Below are 15,139 nucleotides of genomic sequence, written 5' to 3' on the forward strand. Positions count from 1 at the left end.
GGGGGGGGAGGGAGGAGGAATGGGGTTCGGGGGGGTGGGGGGCCCTTGCGTGAATGACTTGAGTGGCATGTGGGTCCGCTGCCGCGCATGTGCCACATGTGAATCGGCATGAGCTCTTGAAGTTCCTGGTCATCACTCCAGACTCTACTTCCTGATCCTCCATCCACGCCTTAGCCAGGGGGGCCCCCGCCTTTAACTCCTCCATCCCCCTCACATCCAAAACAGGTGCATGTGCCATGAGTGCGCGCAGGAGCTGCGCAAGCAGACGAGCAAGTGCCCCATCTGCCGCAACCATGTGGAGTCGCTGCTGCACATCAAGATGACCAAGGGCGCCCGGCGGGCGGCGGCGGCAGCGGTGGCGGCGGCGGCCGCGGCGGCGGCCACGTCGCCGCCCCCGCCGGCGCCCACCGCCGGCGTGCCCGTCAGCACGCCTCCCGTGGCAGTGGCCGCGACGGCACACTGAGACCACCCACGCTTGAGCTTGAATGTCGCCCGATACTGATGCGCGGGTGATGCATGACGCCCTACCCCTGCCTGTAATGTATATGCTGCTGTTGTACTGGTTGTGGAGCATGCCGAGGTGCTCTCACCCTCGTCAGCCATGTCGTAGGCGAAGGGTGGGCTGGGACGACTGCATGCATGGCTCAAGGATGGGTGCAGGGGCGTGAGCTGCGGCCGTGCGGGACATGACCACCGAAACCCTCGATCCAGTCAAGAACTTGGTGATCGAAATCCCTGATTCATCATCGATTCTTGGAGATCGTGAACGCTGTCTCCCTGGATCGTTTGTGCTCGGGATCGTGGGAGCTTTGGTCCATCGGGGCCATGGCCTCGGCACGGAGTCCTCGGGACGACAAGCTTGCCGACGACCTACTGGAGTACATCAATGACAGCGACACCCAATTCCATGCCGTCGAGCAAGCAAAGGCCAGGCTGGATGCCGCAGGGTACATGCGCCTCAGCGAGAGGCAAAGCTGGGACGGTCTGAGGCCTGGTGGGAGGTATTATTTCACTCGCAACGACTCCACGCTCGTGGCCTTTGCGGTGGGAGCCCGGTACGAGCCGGGCAACGGCTTCTACATCCTAGGGGCCCACACTGACAGGTGGGCTGGCGTCAGAGGAGCAGCTTGAGGAGGTTGAGAGGGATTGCAGTTGTGGTGGGAGGACCAAGCACAGAGCGCTGGTGACTTGCACCCTACACCTTCCCTCCCCCACACATGCAAACGCTTTCGCCTGCTGCAGCCCCTGCTTCAAGCTGAAGCCGGTGTCCAAGTGCACCAAGAGCGGCTATGCCATGGTGAATGTGGAGCCGTATGGCGGCCTGCTCCAGCACACCTGGTTCGACCGGGACCTCTCAGTGGCGGGCCGCGTGCTGATCAGGACAGAGGAGGGGTCCATGCAGCATAAGCTCGTGAGGCGGGCTTGTAACTTGGGATTTCGCTCTCAGTCCCCCATCAGTGCCAGCCGGGGATTCGCGTCCCCAGCACTCGACGCCGGCATGCCCCAGCCCAAGGGCTGTCGAGCGGCTCTACACTGACTGAGTTGAAGCCTCGAATACCTCTGGGTCCCTGCAGGTGAAGGTGCCCGAGCCCATACTCCGCATCCCCATGCTGGCCATCCACCTCCAACGGGATATCAACTCCACAGGCTTCAACCCCAACAAGCAGACAGAGTGCACGCCACTCCTGGCCCTCCAGGTGAGCAGGGATCTGTGTGAGGAGCAGGAAGGGGCGAGCAGCCGACTGTGGTGGAGACGGGGTGCCTGGGGCAACCGCATGACGCAGGACTCAACGTCGCCTGCCTGACAGTGAGTACCCACTTGCCCCCCCCCTCTGGCCATGCCAGGCTGCCCTGCAAGACAGCGAGGGCCCCGCAGTGTCAGAGGGTCGGCACCACCCCTGGCTGCTCCACATCCTAGCCAAGGAGCTGGGTGTGAGGCCAGAAGACATCGTCGACTTTGACCTCAACGTGATCGACACGCAGGCTGGCGTGATCGGGGGTGCGTCGGGCGGCAGTGGGATGTGGGTTTGTTCATGCTGGCTGTGGTCGTGGGATCTCGCAGCACTCTGGGAGGCGCAACTCGAGAAAGGTGTAAGTGGCTAGAACTGCAGTGTGGGCGCGTTTCATAAACATTCCTGGAGCCTCCTCAGCCCCTGAACTCTAGCGTCCCTTACTTCGCTCCCGCCATCCCACCCACGCCGTGCCTCTGTGCCCCAGGCGCGGAGGGTGCGTTTGTGTTCGTGGGCCGGCTCGACAACCTGTGCAGCTCGTACCTGGGCCTGCGGGCGCTGCTGGACAGCGACGTCAGCCTGGCGAGCGAGGCGGGGGTCCGAGTGCTGGCGCTGTTTGACAACGAGGAGGTGGGGTCGGCCTCGGCCCAGGGTGCCGCGGGCCCGGTGCTGCAGGACACCATCGCACGCGTGGCGGCGGTGCTGGGTGGGGGCGCAGAGGGGGCGGTGCAGCGCGCCCTGCAGGCCTCCTTCCTCCTCTCGGCGGGTGCGGCGCTTGGGGCATGCATGCGGGAGGGGAGGTGTAGGGTGGAGCAGTTCATCATGGCTGGAGGGGACTGAGCCAGCAAGGGTATCTTGGAATGTCTTGGTGTGGGGGAAAGAACTTGAGAGCGGGGCAGGCAAGGGTTTTTGCTCGGTTGCAGGCCCTGTCCCACCAATCGGGATTCGTAAGCCAAGCTCCTGCAGGTCTGACGGCATTGTCAGCCTTTGGTCACGTTCAACTTCCCATTTCCCCAAAGCACCTCCTTTCTTCAACCCCTCCCCCCCAAGACATGGCGCATGCGCTGCACCCAAACTACCCAGACCGGCACGACGCAGCGCACGCGCCGCGCCTGGGCGATGGCATTGTCCTGAAGCACAACGCCAACCAGCGCTATGCGACCACCGCCGTGTCGGCCACCCTCTTCAGGTGGGACCGGGGGTGCGGAGGGCTTGATCGCTTTGAACCATCCTTGGGGAGGGCAGCGTCGCAGTGCATAGGCCAGGAGAGGGGTCAGGGCTGGTGGAGTCCCATGAAGCATGGTTGTGACTGGGCTAGGGTGTGCTGTGGTGCTGGAGGTCCCCCACATCCAGTCCCCCTTCCCACAATCACCAACTCTGCACAGGGAGGTTTGCCGCCAGGCCGGCGTGCCGACGGCCGACTTTGCTGTGAGGAGCGACATGGGGTGCGGGTCCACCATCGGCCCCATCCTGGCCTCGGGGCTGGGACTCAGGACGGTGGACGTGGGCCTGCCCCAGCTGTCCATGCACTCCATCCGGGAGGTGGGTTTGGACGGAGTCTGGGCAAGCATGGGAGGCGAGGGGGGTGAGTGGTGCCTGGTCGAGAGGCAATGGCTGGTGTGGGGACTGTGGAAAGTACTCCTCTCTGTGTGCCGTCGCGCCGGACCTGCATCGGCCCCCCATGCCCGCGTCCGACCATCTCTGCGCGCTCAGATACCTCGCCGCCCCTTCTTCCTGGCGCCACAGATGTGCGCCGTCGCCGACGTGGGACACGGCTACAGGGCTTTCCTTGCTTTCTACCAGACCGTCAGCGCCCTGGACGCCGCACTCGAGGGTGCCAACGCAGGCCCGGCATGATTACCACTGCCTGCACTCCAATCCATGGGCCAGTGGCCTGGGTTCTGACAAGCGTGCACGCATGTGAGACCGGCCAGCCGAGGCCGGCTGGGACACAAGGGAGTTGAGCTGGGAGGAGGGGGTTTGGACGAGGCCCGCCCAAGGGGCAGCAGTGATCCTGGGTCAGCCCCGGGGCAGGGGCCCAGCCGGCTTCAGCAGGTGCCGGTACTGATCCACGTGGTCGAGGATCAGCAGGCGCGGCCCGGGCGGCACGCGCACCTCCGCCAGGGAGCTGCGTGGCACGAAGAAAGGGGGAATGGAGAGTGGATGAGAACAATCGCCACCTGAGACTCTAGCCAGCACACCTCGGCCACGTTGCCCCGCCTGGCAGCCCGGATGGACAGGAACCCTGTCGCATACCTGGAGTCCCAGAGGCCGATGGTCCTGTCCTCCAGCAGCCCCTTCTTGAAGTTCCGCTCGTACTTCTGTGGAGGCGTGAGCGGGGACACTGGGGCTGAGGAGCCGGCCTGGGCGCCGCGCCATGTGCAGCCTCCCCCCTCCGAGCCCTGGGTGGCCGAGCCATCTGGCCAGCCCCCTCACCGACATGCCCAGCGTGTCGAGCATCGCCTTGACCTTCACATAGTCGTCATCGACGGCGCGGGAGCCTCCCGCAAATCGCTCACCCAGCTGCGCACATGGGAAGGAGGAGAGCATGTGGGTACAGCGCAAGCACGCACCGGCCGGGCCGACTTGGCCAGAGCCCCTCCAAGGGCTTGGGCAGCAGAATCTGGTGCCCAAAATCCCACACTGCTGTCATCACGCCATCTTCGGCATCTCCTCAACCTCCAGCAGGCATCAGACCCGCCACGGTACCTTGTAAAATGCCCCCTGGAACAGGGCGAACACCACGCCTGCAGAGAACGCCGCCATCAGTGGGTTGGCCGTGCCACTCCCTGGTTGAGCGCCGGGCTTGCCCATGCCGCTCACAAGGGAGAAGCACACCCCAGATCCAAAGGCGGAGACGAGCCTGGGAGGGGTGGGAGCAAGGGGGTAGGCGAGGGTTAGGGCTGTACGCACGCCATGCATACATAGGAAACATGGCATGGCCGGACCCGCAGCCCCGACCATCGTGCTAGGTGAGGTCTGCTGGCATGACAAAGACAGCACGCGACCCTGCCCCCTCCATGCACACACCTTGCCCTCAGCATGCAACTCACGCGTTCTGAACGTCCTCCACACCCCTGACACGCCGCATGAGCGTGCTGATGCCGGCGTTGACCCCGGTCATCACGGCAAAATTCCTGGCTTGCTGGAATGGGGTCCCAAGGCTCATGAGCTGAGCGGGGTTGCCGGCTGCAAGGGATGTGCATTGAACGGGGGTTGTGGTGACACGCTTGGTGCAGGAACCAGGGCAAATAGTTAGTAACCCCGCTTTTAACAAGGCACCATCAGTCTGTCAGTGCAGGCCGCTGACGCTGTCCCCTTTGTATTGCCCCCACCCAGCCCCACCTGCCCCTGGCGCCGAGGCCGTCATCTGAGACATGCTGCCCATCAGCGCTCCAAGCAAGGATCCCTGCGCACGAGACAAGGACATCATGGTGGCTATGAAGCAAAGCTGGGCGCCATTCAAGTATCATTTGGCAGGTGTTTCCCCCCTGGGCCCTCCCATCTCCTGACCCCACCTGCACTCCGCCAAAGCTGGTGGCCGACACGACATCCACCCAGATCGCTTGCGTTGCCGTCCAGGCATCAAAGTGTGCCTTGATGAATGCGGGCGTGCCCAGGCCCAGCTTGTGACCCTTCAAGAAGGCCAGTGGCCCGGTCTCGGGCAGCTGAAGCACCGACATCTGCGGAGAGGGCCGACTCCTCCACAACTCGATACCGAAGAATACACGCGGAAGTGATGCGATGGAAAAGGAGTGCACCTGATCGCCCCTGTTCCAAAATGCATGCAGGCAGGTGCCTCGCGTGGCCTGGGGATAGCTTGGCCGGGCGCGCGCGGCAGGGTCCCGATCTCCGCTGATTCGGAGGGGGGTTTGACCCACCCTGGCCGGCCAAACGGACCACCAGATGTTGAGGTGGTAAGCTTGATCCAAAGATGGCACCTGTCGGTTCTCGAGCCTCGTGCAGGAAGCCGACGCATTTTGCGAAAATAATCTTGACTGCTGCCTGCGTTGAAGAGTCAGTCAAGCACGGCTGGCATGGCTGCACCTGTCCTTTACCACCCTTGACCCCCACTCCCTCTTTCATGACGCAGTGGTGCTTCACATCCACGCCTCCATCACTTTGTGTACAGGAAGGCCGCCCCTGTCGCCAGGAACGCTGCCATAAGGCTGAAGATGCTGCCATAGTATGGGTACGCCTGGGCGGGTATGTTGTGGGAAGAGGGTTGTCGCTTTTGCTGTGTGCCTTGCCGACATGCTTCACCCCGCCAGGCTTGCAGGAACGCGCGCTGGCAACCCTGGCAGCCTCGTCGTCCCATCCCTCCACCAGGACTCCGAGGGTCCAGTTGGCTCACCCCAGTGCGATGAGTGGAGGGTTTGCACTGTGCCCCCTTCAGGCACGCTCACTCTCCATCCACCTCCCTCTCCGGAGGAAAGCTCCCGTTCCCATCCCCCAACAGAAACTGGAAACGAATCACCGTTCCCCACCTGGAAGATGAAGCGTTCGTACTCGTCGTGGGCGAAGGGCCGGATGGGCACCGTCCGGCTCAGCTCCAGCCCCGTCAGCCCCCGACGCCGGTAGCTGAGCACCCACTTGAAGACGCCGTAGGCGTCGGGTGCGGTCACGCGCGCGGAGAAGGTGCCGGCGCCGTCGTGCGTCAGCGTGGCGCGCACGTGGGGGTCCAGCATGGTCAGCTCCACCTGCACGTCCTCCGCGGCGTAGGGCGCCACCTCGCCGTCGGTCAAGCGGTCGATGCGCACCGAGAACTCCACCTCGTCCTTCACGCGGTAGCGCTCGGGCTCCACCTCGCCCCCCACCACGCGGTGGCTGACGGAGCGCACGATCAGCACGCCACGCTGACTCAGCGCCCAGCGCGCCAGGGCATCCACCGCCGCCTCGTTGGCGCTGGAGCCCAGGCTGTGTGGGATCGTGAGGGAGGGGGTGTGGGGGGAGCTGAGGATTGAGGCGCAGGTCGTGCACCAGGCATGGCGATTGAAGCGCGAGAGGCAGCGAAGGGAGACACACTTGGATGGAGGCTGGCCAGACCTCTGGGCAAATCCAGCCGGCGCTTGCTCGACGCGCACCTCTTCCCCTCTGGGCTGATGGCCTGCGCGCTGAAGAAGGCGTCGGAGAGCAAGTCCAGGGAGGCCGTCACCGCGGCGCGGGCGTTGTTGCGGGCCTGGCCGCGGGAAGGAGGGTGAGCTGGGTTGGGGTGCGCTGGAAATCATGCACCCGCACGAAGAGCTCTTCGCGGCCCTCTGGTCATCGCACTCCGGGCATGCACCACGTCACGAGCCTGCCTCTCGGCGCCTCCACCAACTTCTCCACACATTTTCTCTTCCCCTGTCGCCATGAGGTCCCCACTCGACCACCAGAATGCCCCCCACCTGGATGAGGGCCACGAGACCGACCCCCCGCCCGGCCAGGCGGGCGACGGTCACGGCCTTCCCCGGCTCGCCGCCGTAGGCGGTGGGTCCCGCATTCAGGGCCACAAAGGCCGTGCTGCTCTCCGGGGAGACGGAGAGGCCGGCGCCGGAGAACAGGACGGGGCCCTGGAGATTTGGGGGTTGGGGTTCAGCACCGGGGTCTAGGTTTGGCGCACAGGTTTGCCTGGCGGCCGGCATGCAGACTCAGGGCAGGCTGGATTAAAGAGACATGGGAGGAGGCCCTCTGTCCCGCCGACCACAAACATACAGGCAAGGCAGCACTGTCGAGCGTCAACCCTCATCCCCTTCAAATTCTCACGTGGATGCCGGCGGGGAAAACGTGGCGGTTCAGGCCCACGCTGACGTCAGCGTGCACAACGTCGTGTGCCGTCGCGGCCAGGGCGCCGTCGTACGCAGAGTGGTCCAGCACGCGCGCCTCGGCCGCGTCCACGTCCACCCCCAGCTCCGAGGCCAGCTCCCGCAGCTCCGGGCCTGCCGCCGGGTCCAGGGCCAGGATCACGTCGTGCCCAGCGTCGAAGAACTGGAGGACCAGGGCGACGTCCAGCGCCCCACCCAGGCCTGCGGGGGTGGCAGGGCGGGGGTGGTGCGGGTCAAGGGCATGCACATGCAGATTGTTGATGGGTGGGGAATCCATGCCCCCAGACACGGTGGGCCAATGGACCCACCGAACCCCCGGACCCCCTCACTCCTCACCCTTCCTGCCCCCTAGGATGACCAGCTTGTCGTAGATCCAGTCTCCCCATCGGACCAGGCGCAGGCTGGCGGCATCGATAGGCTGCACGTCCAGGTCGTGGCCCTGCGCGCGCAGACCCCCCAGGAAACGGGAGTGCGTCTCGGCCAAGCTCGGCTCGTCCATCAGGACCAGCACCCTGCTCTGGGAGGCCGAGGTCGCGAGCACGCAGCATGCCAACAGCATCAGAGGCATGATCAGTGGCCTAGCCATCGCCCTCGGGCGCCTGGGGCGCAGACGAGTACCCTGCCGGCACCTGATCACGGCCGTGTCTGATCAGCCCGCACCGGCGATCGGGCACCCGAATTTACTGGGAAAGCCTTTTGGGAAATGAGATCCTGCAACTGAGAGAGTGTGCGATGCGTTGCGGCGTCGGGATGGGGATGGCCCAGTACGCCCCTTGGTACCGCTGCCGTGGGGCCTGCCGCTCCCTCACACCCTCCCCTCTCCCCTGCCACCCGTCAACTCGTGCCAACAAGAAGTTGCACTCGCATCAGGCCATGCCCCCCAGGAGGTGGTACACCCACAAGTAACAAACAAGAAGATGTATTCGTGCGGCCCCGGCTTCCCTCAGGCGGCCTTCTGGATGACCACGGCGTTGGCCAGCCCCGCTTGCTCGATGCTCAAACCGTCGTCCTCCAGCCTGGCCGCCGGGAAGGCGGTGGCCAGCTGCAGGCCGGGCCCCAGGTCCGGCCGGGCCGTGCGCAGGAAGCGCTTGATGTCGCCCACGGTGTGGGTCAGGTTGAACTTGGCCACCAGCCGCCCGCCGTCGCTCAGGCGCAGCTGGATGGAGGTCGTGGGCGCGCTAGCGTCGGGGCCCTCCCAAGCCCCCCCGCCCGGCGCGGGCTGGCTGGGCGCGGGCGCAGCGGCGGCGACGGGGGCGGGGTCGGGGGCGGTCTCGCCCCCCAGCCGGTTGGCCTGGCCGGTGAAGGCTCGACCTTGGGTCGCTTCTGCCTCCACCCAGTCCTCGTCCTTCCTCAGCAGGTTGACGTTCACCTGGGGTGGTGGGGTGTGCAGCACAGGTGCAATGAATGGCGTGGGGACAGTGGGCTGCGCGCGCAGGGGTGGCCCAGGGTGCCCCAGGCTTGGCACGGCGGCGGCCTCAGGGTCCGCCCCCTGACGCTTCCTGGATGCTGCGATGGGAGATCGTGGTGCTGCACGGCCACCAAGCGCGCTGGTCCTCCCCCAAGATCCTCATACGCCCAAAGCGCTCCCCACCAACCCCAGCCCTTCATCCTCTGCCCGACCTAGCCACACTCACAGGCTGACTAGGATCAGCAGGCTCCAGCTCAGCGGGGCATTGACCCCGCATGATGGCCTGCATGAAGTCGGCGTTGGCCGGGTCGGCCATGGCCCGGCCCTCCCCTGAAGGCAGGCACGGTGGGGGAGAGGGTGTGCTGTGAGGGAGGAGTTCCCTTGGCTTCTAAAGCGCCAGCAGGTCCTTTCCTGGGCAGGCACACCGACGGGGCATGCCCGGACCATGGGGGCGGAAGAAAGGAAGGCGGCCAAGGGTCAGCCCTCCCTCGTGACCTGGGCTGCCGGGACAGGACCACCCCTGCCGGGGTGCTGCAACACCCCCAGCTGCGCCAGTACCCCAAGAATCCTCTCAGCCTTCTCCCCCTCTACCCACCGTCATCCACTCGGAAGTAGCCGTTGCGGTAAAAGTAGATGGCCACCGTCCTCACGGCCAGGGCCCCTCCCTGCGAGGTGCTGGGCCCAGCAACCCCGCCAGCCAGCGTGCGCCCCAGGCCGGCGAAGCGGGGGCGGCCCTGGACCGCGGGCATGTCGCTGGCGGTGCCCTGGCGCGCGCCCGCGGCTTGCGCGGCCTCGAAAACCCCTTCCACGTCGTCCACGTCCCTGGCGCCGGGCTTCGGCGCCCCTCGAACCACCTGGCCACTGTAGGTGTGGCAGATGTGGGAAGGGGGTTTAAACGGGGGGGGGGGGGGGGGCGGGGGCGTGCGCAAAGGTTGACAGCATGCTGAAGGGGGTATCCCAGAGTCTGGGCAAGTGGCGCTGCAGGGGAAGATATTATCCCCAACATCAAGCTGGACCAGCTGATCAGCATGGGGAAACCCACCCTACCTCTTCTCCCCGCCGGCGTAGTACTCATTGTGTTCAGATTCGTCGGCCTCCTCCAGGTCCGAGTAGTCGCTGAGGCTTCGAACATTGCGGGCCTGGCTGCTCCGGCTTCCAGAGGTGCCTGATGAGGCCCGGGGCCGGGTCGTCTCCTGCTCGCGCTTCTGGAGCAGGGCGGCGTGTGCGAAGTACTGCTCCACCGCCGCCAACACGTCGTTTCCAGCTGTAGAAAGGTGGCTCTTAGCCGTCTGTTCGTCCGAAGAGGTGATGGCCATGAACTGCTGAATCTCCTCCGGCGTGGCCATACTGATCGCGCCCTGTCGGTGACCAGGGCAGACCCGTCGAACTACTTGCTTTTTGTATGTGTATTGTTTACTTTATTCTGATGACACAGGTATCTCGGAGCGGGGATCGCGGACGGACGTCGACGTCGTCGATTTTATTTTCCCAAGTATTGGCTGGGGCCCGAATCTTGGTGTGGAGTTGGTAGCGTGCCCATCCTCCTGGGACCCATGGAGCACGATATCCACTCAGCGCACTGCTGACCTGACAGAGGGCCAACTCTCATCCTGTGTCATTCAAAACCTATGCAGCCGCATTGTCGAGGGGTGTGAAAACTAGGCCGCCGCGACGTCCTCGGGTCGGCGTGCCTCATGGATGTCATGGTAGGAGGGCACCAGTGCTTGCGATTTCTTCGCACCGCTCCATCGGTGGGCACAAGGTGCGAGCATGAAACCTCATGCGCTCCCTTAGGATGCCTCACACGGCTGCATAGGAACCATCCGCTCCGCGGCGACTTGAGCCATGGGGGGATGGGCCGCCGTGCGGCTCGCTCAATCCTCACATCAGGGACCATCGGGTCCTCTGCCATCACCGAGCCATCGACCAGCCCTCCCAGCCTCTCCTATCCAGGTAATGTCTTGTAATGAACAAATTTTCATGTCAAAAGGAAGGCCTGAGCGATGAACGGCTATCATTCGCCCTGTGTCCACTCCCACCCAGGTGTGAGTGCCAACGGCCTACAGCTGGCTGATTTCGAGGGATTGCGGGGCGTCCAGGCCACCCAGCCCATCCAATCCGGCGACACGCTCGTCAATGTGCTGGGACCAGCTGCAATCCGCATCCTCCCCGAAGACAGCTGTCCCTGCACCAACTTTGTCCGACCAGACTTTTGGAAGCAGGCGCCATGGCAAGTCGAGACCTGGTTATCTGGTACCCGGAATATATTTGTGACTGGAGATGGGCTCTGTAAGATATTCGGCTTGTTCTACGTTGCTCGACTGACGCACGGCTGCAGTTCTCCCGGCCCTCGCCCCTCCCCTGCCCCAGGTATGCCAAGGCTGGGGTGCTCCTCCTCGCGGAGAGGTCAGGACAGCTGCCACCCACCCACACGGCGTACCTCCGCCTCCTCCCGGAGACTCTGGACACCCCTGTCCTGTGGACTGACTCTGAGCTGGACTTGCTGGCCAACCCACCAATGCAAGAAAAGGTGCTTGCTCCATGGTCTGTGCGGTGAGGGTGGCATCACCTGCTTCCCAGGTCGGTCTACACTTCCATGTATGATCCTGCAGCCCCAACATCATCGGTGCACCTGCAGCACACATTGGAGTGCCCCGACGCTTCCCATCACGCGCCCGCTGCCGCTCAAACCACCCCCATGCAGATCAAGCAGCAGCGGAGGGAGTGGGCAGACCTGTACACGGCCTTCTCGGAGGCCTACTGTGGCCCCTCCCCCGCCCCTGACAAGCAGACATTCCTCTGGGCGCTGCAGTGCGTCCGATCCAGGGCCTTCAGTGGCCCCCACCCCGGGCCGCCCATCCAGCAGCGGCTCGCGTCAGGGGCCGCGCTGTGCACGCTGGGAGCTGCCTATGTCGTCTGGGCGCATGTGAGTAAGGGGAGGGGGGGCGAGGGAGGGGATATCGACGAGCGGCTGCCTTCTTACATCTCATGCCAGGCGAGGAACGTCTGGGCGGATTCAGCTGCGCTCTGGTGTCTGCCCCCTTCAATGCACAGGTCCCGCTCGAGAGCGCGCTGAACGCCGCCATCGCAGCCGCCCTGTTCAACCTGCTGTACGACGTGCTCCTGTCGGGGCGCCGGCGCTGGTACGCGCTCCTGCCCGGGGTGGACTCCATCAATCACAGCAGCCACGTGGAGGTGCGGGCGTTTGATCCTGGGTGCCTTGTGGGGCCATGTGCTCCTGCCGGGTGGGCTCCAGACCCCAAGCTCCAGGCACCAGCTCATGTGTTCCAGCATAGAAACGATCACCTTGCCCCACCACAGAGTGATGTTGCCTACCGCGTGTTTGGGGACAGCTTTGAGCTTACGACGGGCTCCTCATTCCAGCCAGGGGAGCAGGTCTTCATCTCCTATGTACGTGGGCGGTTTGGGGTGGTAGAGGAAGTGGGGGACATGCCTGCTGGACACACATGCCCCCTGCGGTCCAACATTCATGATTACTATTCCCATGCGCCATGTCCCCCGGCACCACAGGGTCTCCAGAGCAACGACACGTTGCTGCAGTACTATGTGAGCAGGGGCTGGGGGAGGCTAGAATGATGTCATGGAGAGCTCAGGTGGCTGCACACACCCTCCAGTTGGTGCAATGAGGTCGGCATGGAGTGAGGCCGTCCACACCCTGCCGTTGCCCTTGCAGGGATTTGTGGAGCAGGACAACCGGCATGAGCGGGTGCAGCTGGATGTAGCCGACGGCGAGAGCCGTGCCCAGGTATGTCGGGAAGGGGTGGAGAGGAGGAAGAGGTTCATACATCATTTGGCCCTCCAGACATTCCGAGGAAAGGGTAATGGTGTTTCCAGTAGAGATCGCTTTCCGCTCCAACAGGGCTTGCTGGGCCCCGATGGCTCATTCCAAAGAGTTTCAGGCATGGGGGAGGTCGGCAGGCAGGCCCTCGTGCAGGCTGGAGAGGCGCTCAAGGCCCAGCTGCTGCTCGCCGGGAAGCAGAGCTCAGGATCGGCGGAGAGAGTTGCGCTGGCTGCTGAGTACCGTGCAGAGAAGATTCGGTGCTTGGAGCTGGCGATTGCTGCCCTCAACCGTGCTTTGCAGTGAGGACTGTGCATAGCTTGCAGTTGATCACACTCTGATGGCAATGTTACTCGGAAACTCAACCCTTTTACAGGTTCTTAGAGACACCCTGGTGGAGCAAGGCGTCTGGGCACAGTATTACACAGGATGACATGACATGGTAGTGGTCCATTAAATAATTTCATCTACTTCTCGTCATGCACCTTGTACAGCTCGCTCTGCTTCTTCACCACATTGTTACCCTCCCGCTCGATGTACACCGCTGGGTTGTCCTCGGTGCCGTTCCGGGTGATGTTGGTGCCTGGCTTGGTCTCCTTCACCAACTTCTCGGTGGAAGTCTCGGCAACATGGCCCTCCACCATGCCTGCATGGTGATCATGGACACGACATGCATGTGACAGGCTTTGTGAAAACTCGCCATGCCCACGCCCAAAAGATCATTGTATGAATAAACTGTATTATGGCTCAAACAGTAGGCCACACATGTTTCCGAGTGGGTCCCTGGAGACCATCTCACCTGCACCCCACTTCCAGGCAACATGGTCCCCCTCCTTCACCGGCTCGCTGCCCCGCTCCTCCGACATGTCTGCCGCCTTGATGTCATCCGTGTTGGTCATGGCTTGTGATGTGATTACTTGCGACTCATCATCAGGGCCTTCATGTAGAAATCATGCTCGAGTTCCTATTTGTCTGTCGAGTTCCAGGGCCGATGCGTGGCCCAGGATCTCCCGGCCGTAATTTCGTGGCAGCCGCAGGGTTGTTGCCCCCTTCTGTGGCTCTGGCTGCACGTGCCAGCCCAGGGACCACCCACCCTCCTCTGTGGCTCCCTTGCTCAAAAGGTCTTGTTGACATCGCACAGGGAAGGCCATGGCAGCGCCGCCCCCCCCCCCCCCCCTCCGCCCATGGACGTGACGGAGCGGGAAGGAGCTACAGCCATGCACAGGCAGGGGTACCATCTGACAAGGGTATGCGACAGCAGCGAGGGGGGGATTGTCTGGCATGACTATTCTTTGTTCATCGGCAAGGAATGGAAGCAGGAAATGCTGAAGAGTCATGGTGGGGTGCTCGATGCACTGCCACAAAGTTTGAAAGGTGGCGGGGGGTGGGGGGGAAGAGCTGGGCAGGTTGCTGGAGGAGGGCGGGGGGTGGGTGGGGGCACGGAGGGGACCGCCGGGGGGCAGGCAGCCTTCGAGGCGTCCCGCCGCTCAAGATGGTACCCCGCTCCCCGCCTCCCTCCCACACCCCCTCCGCGCCGCGCCGCAGCCCCCCGCCGGCAAGGTGGCGGGGCCTCACTTGGGCACGCGCACGATGGAGGCGCGCTCGAGCATGGCGGGACCGGGCACCATGGACCCGCCCACGCCGGGGATGCCGCCCGAGGTCTTGCCGCCCATGGACACACGCTGCTGTGCGGAGCCGCGTGCCAGCGAGACGCGGGACATGGAGTTCTTGTTGATGCCGACGCCGGCGGAGGTGCCCATGGCCTCCCCGCGCTGGCCGTAGAAGGTGGAGAAGAAGCCGCCGTTGCGGAAGCCCTCCTCGTTCAGGACGTAGAACAGGGCCCACTTGAGGGGGTCCAGGCCCATGTACCAAATGGCAGACCAGATCCAGGCCACGATGACGTAGCCCAGGCAGCCGATGACGGAGGCGGTGAAGGCGGACTCGGTGCCCTCCAGCGGCACCGCGCGCTTGTTCCAGAAGGGGTTGTGGTTGCCGGAGGACATGGTGCAGAAGACGCAGTCCTCCAGGTTGGTGCTCGGCTCCTCGTACCCATTGAACCCAAAGGCGGCGATCAGGGTGGACGCGACCTGGGCCACGAAGAAGGCCACGTACGTGAGCAGCCCCGCGCGCGACAGCAGCGAGTACTCCACGCAGCGGACGACAAACACCAGCGCCTGCCCGGACACAGACACCTGTTCGAAGGAGAGGTGGAGGGGGGGGCGGTTGCTAGAGTGTGTGTGTGTGTGTGTTGAGGGAGGGGCGGGGGGCACGTGGGGATATGAGAGAGGGAACTCTCATGGGGCCCTCATCGTGCTGGGCTGGCAAGGACGACACTCGCACACAAGGGCCTGGGATTGTCACACAAGATCCCCCTGTGAGAAGACGCGAGTGCCCCCCC

At 64.1% G+C, this 15,139-nt stretch overlaps 7 protein-coding genes across 7 annotated transcripts in view; 2 read left to right on the forward strand and 5 right to left on the reverse strand.

Annotated features, from left to right (window-relative positions):
* Positions 1-825: 825 nt before the first annotated feature.
* F751_6911 (Aspartyl aminopeptidase) lies at positions 826-3,587 on the forward strand (the record flags this gene model as incomplete). Its single annotated transcript, XM_011398519.1, has 8 exons — positions 826-1,103; positions 1,243-1,411; positions 1,575-1,697; positions 1,846-1,999; positions 2,218-2,496; positions 2,781-2,919; positions 3,116-3,272; positions 3,477-3,587. The coding sequence occupies 8 exons, from the start codon at positions 826-828 to the stop codon at positions 3,585-3,587; spliced, it is 1,410 nt and encodes a 469-aa protein (XP_011396821.1).
* Positions 3,588-3,749: 162 nt separating this feature from the next.
* On the reverse strand, positions 3,750-5,413 carry F751_6912 (hypothetical protein; the record flags this gene model as incomplete). The annotated part of the gene is made up of 7 exons (XM_011398520.1): positions 3,750-3,858; positions 3,987-4,051; positions 4,167-4,253; positions 4,440-4,593; positions 4,784-4,919; positions 5,076-5,139; positions 5,249-5,413. The coding sequence occupies 7 exons, from the start codon at positions 5,411-5,413 to the stop codon at positions 3,750-3,752; spliced, it is 780 nt and encodes a 259-aa protein (XP_011396822.1).
* A 434-nt stretch (positions 5,414-5,847) lies between these two features.
* Positions 5,848-8,102, reverse strand: F751_6913 (Dolichyl-diphosphooligosaccharide-protein glycosyltransferase 48 kDa subunit; the record flags this gene model as incomplete). Its single annotated transcript, XM_011398521.1, has 6 exons — positions 5,848-5,928; positions 6,218-6,647; positions 6,815-6,909; positions 7,118-7,282; positions 7,476-7,735; positions 7,871-8,102. The coding sequence occupies 6 exons, from the start codon at positions 8,100-8,102 to the stop codon at positions 5,848-5,850; spliced, it is 1,263 nt and encodes a 420-aa protein (XP_011396823.1).
* Positions 8,103-8,477: 375 nt separating this feature from the next.
* F751_6914 (UBA and UBX domain-containing protein) lies at positions 8,478-10,288 on the reverse strand (the record flags this gene model as incomplete). The annotated part of the gene is made up of 4 exons (XM_011398522.1): positions 8,478-8,903; positions 9,169-9,272; positions 9,538-9,803; positions 9,990-10,288. 4 exons carry the CDS (start codon positions 10,286-10,288, stop codon positions 8,478-8,480), a joined length of 1,095 nt encoding a protein of 364 aa, XP_011396824.1.
* A 620-nt stretch (positions 10,289-10,908) lies between these two features.
* On the forward strand, positions 10,909-13,047 carry F751_6915 (SET domain-containing protein 4; the record flags this gene model as incomplete). The annotated part of the gene is made up of 8 exons (XM_011398523.1): positions 10,909-10,985; positions 11,313-11,472; positions 11,647-11,868; positions 11,997-12,137; positions 12,264-12,353; positions 12,474-12,509; positions 12,637-12,708; positions 12,823-13,047. The coding sequence occupies 8 exons, from the start codon at positions 10,909-10,911 to the stop codon at positions 13,045-13,047; spliced, it is 1,023 nt and encodes a 340-aa protein (XP_011396825.1).
* Positions 13,048-13,208: 161 nt separating this feature from the next.
* On the reverse strand, positions 13,209-13,640 carry F751_6916 (hypothetical protein; the record flags this gene model as incomplete). The annotated part of the gene is made up of 2 exons (XM_011398524.1): positions 13,209-13,387; positions 13,541-13,640. 2 exons carry the CDS (start codon positions 13,638-13,640, stop codon positions 13,209-13,211), a joined length of 279 nt encoding a protein of 92 aa, XP_011396826.1.
* Positions 13,641-14,312: 672 nt separating this feature from the next.
* The window catches only part of F751_6917 (Plasma membrane ATPase), a gene marked incomplete at both ends in the record, with an annotated part of 4,131 nt that continues 3,304 nt past the window's right edge, over positions 14,313-15,139 (reverse strand). Inside the window, one exon of the mRNA XM_011398525.1 lies at positions 14,313-14,933. Within this exon, the coding sequence (XP_011396827.1) occupies positions 14,313-14,933 (621 nt within the window). The remainder of the gene's footprint in view (positions 14,934-15,139) is intronic.

This window comes from Auxenochlorella protothecoides (assembly GCF_000733215.1).
Source record: "Auxenochlorella protothecoides strain 0710 unplaced genomic scaffold scaffold97, whole genome shotgun sequence".
Lineage (NCBI taxonomy): Eukaryota > Viridiplantae > Chlorophyta > Trebouxiophyceae > Chlorellales > Chlorellaceae > Auxenochlorella > Auxenochlorella protothecoides.